Genomic DNA, 8,246 nt, shown 5'->3' on the forward strand with positions numbered 1-8,246 from the left:
ATCGTTGACGACATTTTCATACAAATGTCGCAAATTTCCAGCACGAAATTCTAAGCGACAATGTGAACGATCATGTCATTGACGACAACATCGCTTACAGTGTCGTCTACATTGTCGTCAATGATAAAGTGGCAGACACTGTCGTCTACATTGTCGTCAACGATAAAGTGGGAGACACTGTCTTCTACAGTTTCGTCGATGAAACTATAAGAGACTCCATCCTTTAGATTTTCGTCAATGACATAGTGGGAGATACTGTCTTCTACATTTTCGTTGAAGAATTAGTAGTAGACACTGTCTACCTCGTTTTCGTTAATGACAATATTAACGACACTGTCCTGCATTTTGTCTTTAAAGATTCCTCTATAATTACAAAGAAACACGTATTTATAAAATAATGGATATGTTTTTATTTTATATGACAAACAATTAAAATTAAAGACTAAGTGTTATTTTATATGAAAAATAAAATATTAAAATAGCATAAATGAATTTTAGATTACAGAAATTAAAATAAAAATAATAATTCATTAAAAATCGAAATTTATATTTATATATAAAATTACTTAAATATTATTTTCTTTTAGTTTGCGGGAATTTTGTTTGTGGCTGGTATTTTTTATTCTTCTTATAGCTGTTCGCAACTTTTCGACGAAAGCTTCGTATGTAAGACCATCACATTTAACCGCTTCTGAAAGTATAAAAAACATGTGAAATTAGAAGTTATTATAAAAAATAGTATTACTGCTAAACCTACCATATAATCCGTTTATAATATTTGAATACGATTTAAGGCTTTTCTTCTCCTTTGTCCCATCATAATTATGTTCCATTATTATGCTCTTGGCTATGATACGATCAATATTCATTAAGTTACCCAATAAAATTTTTCTCATCACAGAAACCTAAAATAAAATAAAAATATTATAAATGAAATAAACAGTATTCAATTATGTTTTACTTACTATTCCAGCTTGCCTATCGGTACGTAGGTCAGCATCCAACTTTTTAAGCGCCTCGTCAGAGTCAATGGGAAATAAAGTTTGTGCTGATTCGTAAAAATTGATGTTTCGTCGCAGCAAAATATTATTTTCTGCAATTAATTTTGCCATCTCTTCTTGCTGTCGAAAAATTTTATTTATATCGGATTTTATTCCTGCAATTTCCTTCGAAAGCTGTTCCATTTTAAAAATCTAAAGTAAAATAATAAAACAAAATAAAGTAAAATAACAAAACAGTAAAGTAACGGACAGACGTGTGTGATTCTATGCATTTACACACAATTATGTAAAAGTGGCATAACAACAAAATTGTCGTCGTGGGGTAAATACATCATTTTACATTTAATGTCGTTTTCGTCCATTTTAATTTCGTCTTGTCCGTCCAAATTATTTACAATTGCAATGCCCAATTGCATTGATGGAATGGGTAAATTGAAGAAATTATTGAGGTTTAATATTTGTTCCGCGTATATGTTATTGTTACGAATTTTTGTTATTTTATATATTCGTAAGAATTCGGAATTCTCCTTATTTTTTAATAAAACCAAATTATTGGGAATTTTACTTGCAACATAGCAGCGTGTTCCGTTAATATTAATAATTTTCCCCCACTTTTTATTACAGGATAGAGGTTTATTTTCATTAATAATATCATCATCCTCGAAAATATTTCTTATTTGTTCTAAAATTTTCCCTGGTTGTTTCACACTTTTTTTTATCAACTGCATATAGTTTTCAAAATCATAGGCAGAAAACGTTGTTAGTAGCCCAATTGAATTTACACATTCCTTTACATGCAGTAAACCATGTACATTGTATGTTAAGTATTTTTCTCCGTATATATCGGAGAAAATTTTGACAAAGTCGTCTAAAAGCAATTGGGCATTATCTAAATTGTTTTTGTAATTGTAAGGACAGCAAAGTAGCCTGTAGAAGCAATGCAAAAGCAGAAAGTGATAGTATTCATTTTCTGTCAAAAGATTTTTAAGAATTACTATGCCTGTGTACAAAGCAAACATCCTAAATTCGGTCGCTTTCCACCTATTAAGTTGATCTATGGATCTTGGTTTCCTATTAAATTCTATGGGTATATATCCAACTAATGATAACAGAGAATTTGTCATTGAACAAATTTGATTGGAATTTAAATTTTTTACTATTAAATTTAACATTTTACGCGTAACTCCTAAGTCAAAAAGATGCATGGGGTCAAGTGGGAATTGAGAAACCATTCCAATGCCCTGTACTTCTAAATCGTGAGTATTTTCGCGGAAAAAATTCAGGTGATGTTCTTTGGAACTTCGCTCTTTAAACATTTGGTCAGTTCTAGGTACGCCCCTTAAGCTTGAATACACCGTCACTCTTTCCACCTTTTTACCGATCTGTAGACACATGCTGCAGCCATGAAAAGCATTGTGACCGACGCAGCCCGTAACGAATGCTCTTGCAGGAGCGTCACACGAAAAACATTTAATAATAATTGATACATTATGGCCTTTGTAAGAAAATCCGTTTCTCTTTATTTCCATTAAATTATTATTAAAGTCATGAAGAAAACAATTAATAGAAACAGGCTTTGAAACTCCACAATATATTCCGATAGGGAAAACTATATTAACGTTTAAATTCAGGACTTTTCCTAATATCGGCCATAGTCCAGTCTGACTGCTTTTAAATAGAGGTAGTCCGTCTATTCCTATCATTAACTCTATTACATTAACGTCTAGAAGACGGTCGCCAAGCTTATATAGTTGATTTTGAATACCGAAATGATAGTATTGCCCTGGATTTACCGTTCGAATTATTATGCCTCCCTTTCTCCTATTAAAAAGGCTTTTTGTAGTTCTTGGAACTTGAAGTCCCTCATCGCTCATTACCCTCAGTATATCATCCCCTAATCTTCTACTGACACGATGTTTTTTAAATATTCGACTGAGTCTGTCTACCAATTCCGGTTTACTTTGAGGTTCTAAACTATCTTCACGCTCAAGAGTTTCATCCATTTGGATTTGGCAGTCGTTTGAGTTTTTAGCTGCAATAATATTACGACTGTCGCCATTCTCATTAATTGTCAATTCAATTTCTTTAATATTCTTTAGAACTTGTAAAATGTTTTTCTTTTTCAGAGCAATATGACGTTGTATAGTTCTTCGGGAAGTCATTTTTGGGTAGAGCTAAGCAATACTTACCAGATTTTTCTTTAAAAAACTTCACTTCTAATAAGGCACACACAAAATTAACAATACACGTCTTGTCACTTCAGCTGTCAGAACTTAAATGATTCATTTTTACTTCAACTGTTTTTTTGTTATTTTATATCCCGTTAACTTTCATTAGCTCAGAGGAAAAAAAGTATTGTCCACGACACTACGCAAGACATTGGCAGTGAACATGTCGTTGATGACATTTCTACATCACGTATATTATCTAGTCAACAACCAAATGTTTGTGTTTTTTTTTAAATGCCGTTATTTTCAAAAATCAAAACGATGCAAGACGCTATGCAAGACGCTGGCAGCGAACATGTCCATGATGACATTTTCACCGTGCATCGATTACATTGTCTTCAAATAAATGTTTTGTAGACAACATACAAGAATGTGGCTATTAAAGTGTCTATAGAAAGCAAATTGTGTGCAATATTTTCTTAAAGACATCATTGAAGACAAATTCATGATAGACAGATTTCCCACTGGGATACATTTGATATTCCTGTGTTTGCGTTTGCAAAACACATGATATCCCCAGTGGGAAATCTGTCTATCATGAATTTGTCTTCAATGATGTCTTTAAGAAAATATTGCACACAATTTGCTTTCTATAGACACTTTAATAGCCACATTCTTGTATGTTGTCTACAAAACATTTATTTGAAGACAATGTAATCGATGCACGGTGAAAATGTCATCATGGACATGTTCGCTGCCAGCGTCTTGCATAGCGTCTTGCATCGTTTTGATTTTTGAAAATAACGGCATTTAAAAAAAAACACAAACATTTGGTTGTTGACTAGATAATATACGTGATGTAGAAATGTCATCAACGACATGTTCACTGCCAATGTCTTGCGTAGTGTCGTGGACAATACTTTTTTTCCTCTGAGCTAATGAAAGTTAACGGGATATAAAATAACAAAAAAACAGTTGAAGTAAAAATGAATCATTTAAGTTCTGACAGCTGAAGTGACAAGACGTGTATTGTTAATTTTGTGTGTGCCTTATTAGAAGTGAAGTTTTTTAAAGAAAAATCTGGTAAGTATTGCTTAGCTCTACCCAAAAATGACTTCCCGAAGAACTATACAACGTCATATTGCTCTGAAAAAGAAAAACATTTTACAAGTTCTAAAGAATATTAAAGAAATTGAATTGACAATTAATGAGAATGGCGACAGTCGTAATATTATTGCAGCTAAAAACTCAAACGACTGCCAAATCCAAATGGATGAAACTCTTGAGCGTGAAGATAGTTTAGAACCTCAAAGTAAACCGGAATTGGTAGACAGACTCAGTCGAATATTTAAAAAACATCGTGTCAGTAGAAGATTAGGGGATGATATACTGAGGGTAATGAGCGATGAGGGACTTCAAGTTCCAAGAACTACAAAAAGCCTTTTTAATAGGAGAAAGGGAGGCATAATAATTCGAACGGTAAATCCAGGGCAATACTATCATTTCGGTATTCAAAATCAACTATATAAGCTTGGCGACCGTCTTCTAGACGTTAATGTAATAGAGTTAATGATAGGAATAGACGGACTACCTCTATTTAAAAGCAGTCAGACTGGACTATGGCCGATATTAGGAAAAGTCCTGAATTTAAACGTTAATATAGTTTTCCCTATCGGAATATATTGTGGAGTTTCAAAGCCTGTTTCTATTAATTGTTTTCTTCATGACTTTAATAATAATTTAATGGAAATAAAGAGAAACGGATTTTCTTACAAAGGCCATAATGTATCAATTATTATTAAATGTTTTTCGTGTGACGCTCCTGCAAGAGCATTCGTTACGGGCTGCGTCGGTCACAATGCTTTTCATGGCTGCAGCATGTGTCTACAGATCGGTAAAAAGGTGGAAAGAGTGACGGTGTATTCAAGCTTAAGGGGCGTACCTAGAACTGACCAAATGTTTAAAGAGCGAAGTTCCAAAGAACATCACCTGAATTTTTTCCGCGAAAATACTCACGATTTAGAAGTACAGGGCATTGGAATGGTTTCTCAATTCCCACTTGACCCCATGCATCTTTTTGACTTAGGAGTTACGCGTAAAATGTTAAATTTAATAGTAAAAAATTTAAATTCCAATCAAATTTGTTCAATGACAAATTCTCTGTTATCATTAGTTGGATATATACCCATAGAATTTAATAGGAAACCAAGATCCATAGATCAACTTAATAGGTGGAAAGCGACCGAATTTAGGATGTTTGCTTTGTACACAGGCATAGTAATTCTTAAAAATCTTTTGACAGAAAATGAATACTATCACTTTCTGCTTTTGCATTGCTTCTACAGGCTACTTTGCTGTCCTTACAATTACAAAAACAATTTAGATAATGCCCAATTGCTTTTAGACGACTTTGTCAAAATTTTCTCCGATATATACGGAGAAAAATACTTAACATACAATGTACATGGTTTACTGCATGTAAAGGAATGTGTAAATTCAATTGGGCTACTAACAACGTTTTCTGCCTATGATTTTGAAAACTATATGCAGTTGATAAAAAAAAGTGTGAAACAACCAGGGAAAATTTTAGAACAAATAAGAAATATTTTCGAGGATGATGATATTATTAATGAAAATAAACCTCTATCCTGTAATAAAAAGTGGGGGAAAATTATTAATATTAACGGAACACGCTGCTATGTTGCAAGTAAAATTCCCAATAATTTGGTTTTATTAAAAAATAAGGAGAATTCCGAATTCTTACGAATATATAAAATAACAAAAATTCGTAACAATAACATATACGCGGAACAAATATTAAACCTCAATAATTTCTTCAATTTACCCATTCCATCAATGCAATTGGGCATTGCAATTGTAAATAATTTGGACGGACAAGACGAAATTAAAATGGACGAAAACGACATTAAATGTAAAATGATGTATTTACCCCACGACGACAATTTTGTTGTTATGCCACTTTTACATAATTGTGTGTAAATGCATAGAATCACACACGTCTGTCCGTTACTTTACTGTTTTGTTATTTTACTTTATTTTGTTTTATTATTTTACTTTAGATTTTTAAAATGGAACAGCTTTCGAAGGAAATTGCAGGAATAAAATCCGATATAAATAAAATTTTTCGACAGCAAGAAGAGATGGCAAAATTAATTGCAGAAAATAATATTTTGCTGCGACGAAACATCAATTTTTACGAATCAGCACAAACTTTATTTCCCATTGACTCTGACGAGGCGCTTAAAAAGTTGGATGCTGACCTACGTACCGATAGGCAAGCTGGAATAGTAAGTAAAACATAATTGAATACTGTTTATTTCATTTATAATATTTTTATTTTATTTTAGGTTTCTGTGATGAGAAAAATTTTATTGGGTAACTTAATGAATATTGATCGTATCATAGCCAAGAGCATAATAATGGAACATAATTATGATGGGACAAAGGAGAAGAAAAGCCTTAAATCGTATTCAAATATTATAAACGGATTATATGGTAGGTTTAGCAGTAATACTATTTTTTATAATAACTTCTAATTTCACATGTTTTTTATACTTTCAGAAGCGGTTAAATGTGATGGTCTTACATACGAAGCTTTCGTCGAAAAGTTGCGAACAGCTATAAGAAGAATAAAAAATACCAGCCACAAACAAAATTCCCGCAAACTAAAAGAAAATAATATTTAAGTAATTTTATATATAAATATAAATTTCGATTTTTAATGAATTATTATTTTTATTTTAATTTCTGTAATCTAAAATTCATTTATGCTATTTTAATATTTTATTTTTCATATAAAATAACACTTAGTCTTTAATTTTAATTGTTTGTCATATAAAATAAAAACATATCCATTATTTTATAAATACGTGTTTCTTTGTAATTATAGAGGAATCTTTAAAGACAAAATGCAGGACAGTGTCGTTAATATTGTCATTAACGAAAACGAGGTAGACAGTGTCTACTACTAATTCTTCAACGAAAATGTAGAAGACAGTATCTCCCACTATGTCATTGACGAAAATCTAAAGGATGGAGTCTCTTATAGTTTCATCGACGAAACTGTAGAAGACAGTGTCTCCCACTTTATCGTTGACGACAATGTAGACGACAGTGTCTGCCACTTTATCATTGACGACAATGTAGACGACACTGTAAGCGATGTTGTCGTCAATGACATGATCGTTCACATTGTCGCTTAGAATTTCGTGCTGGAAATTTGCGACATTTGTATGAAAATGTCGTCAACGATTTGTGTGAAGTGTCCACAGTATGTCTTCAAGGATTTAAAACGGTCGTGCACGATTCGTTGAGGATGTCTTGCAGACAAACACCACTGGGATGCAATGGTCACTAGAATCCTAAAAAAACAATAACTCATCGAATTGATTTGGCAGCAAATGCACTCTGACTAACAAAAAAACAATTGACAAGTGTTTGTGGTTTATCGAACTTAAGTGCGTATACATGTGTAAACCAAGAAAGGGTAAAGAGACTACGCGGCGTTTCGCTCTTACTCTCCAAAACGTTCTCTCGCACAGTTAAAGCTCAAAACAGGTTTTTTGCACACGACGAAATGAATTTGTCTTTTCCAAATACTATTCAGTCTCATTTAAGCAACCGATCGAACTGGATGTGTTGTAGCATGTTGTTTTGCCATTACATGAAATTCGAAATAAATGTGGACTAGCAAAATATTTTTTTGTTTGTTTTCTGAATTTCTTTTACGGCCATTTTCATGTATATCCGTTAGACTTTAACTCCCAGTTAACAGAAAGTAAAATCGAAATATCTTGTCTCCGGTTAACTTTAATTGAAAAATTTTTAGCAGTTAAGTTCCTAACTGGCATATGGAATATATAGGCAAGATAACAGATATGTACATAGTACGGTTTAAAAGTTCGTTAGCTAACGTAGCACTAACGGAGCTTCATGAAAATGGGGGTTAGTTCAATTAATTTTGTTAACTCTTCATAACTTTCAATTAAAATCAATTATTTACTGTAAATTAAAAATATTTTTACCAATGATTTAATTTTTTCAATTATACGTTTTT

The 8,246-nt window shown here is 32.3% G+C and overlaps 2 protein-coding genes across 2 annotated transcripts; one reads left to right on the forward strand and one right to left on the reverse strand.

Annotated features, from left to right (window-relative positions):
• Window positions 1–386: 386 nt before the first annotated feature.
• LOC142238873 (uncharacterized) lies at window positions 387–3,694 on the reverse strand. Its single transcript, XM_075310600.1, has 4 exons — window positions 3,191–3,694; window positions 966–1,193; window positions 758–905; window positions 387–691 (listed from the first exon to the last, which is right to left on the reverse strand). The coding sequence occupies exons 2-4, from the start codon at window positions 1,182–1,184 to the stop codon at window positions 567–569; spliced, it is 492 nt and encodes a 163-aa protein (XP_075166715.1). The 5' UTR covers window positions 1,185–1,193; window positions 3,191–3,694; the 3' UTR covers window positions 387–566.
• A 72-nt stretch (window positions 3,695–3,766) lies between these two features.
• LOC142238972 (uncharacterized) lies at window positions 3,767–7,056 on the forward strand. Its single transcript, XM_075310734.1, has 4 exons — window positions 3,767–4,252; window positions 6,250–6,477; window positions 6,538–6,685; window positions 6,752–7,056. Exons 2-4 carry the CDS (start codon window positions 6,259–6,261, stop codon window positions 6,874–6,876), a joined length of 492 nt encoding a protein of 163 aa, XP_075166849.1. The 5' UTR covers window positions 3,767–4,252; window positions 6,250–6,258; the 3' UTR covers window positions 6,877–7,056.
• The last annotated feature ends 1,190 nt before the right edge of the window (window positions 7,057–8,246 follow it).

The sequence above is a fragment of the Haematobia irritans genome, chromosome 5 (genome assembly GCF_050003625.1).
Source record: "Haematobia irritans isolate KBUSLIRL chromosome 5, ASM5000362v1, whole genome shotgun sequence".
Lineage (NCBI taxonomy): Eukaryota > Metazoa > Arthropoda > Insecta > Diptera > Muscidae > Haematobia > Haematobia irritans.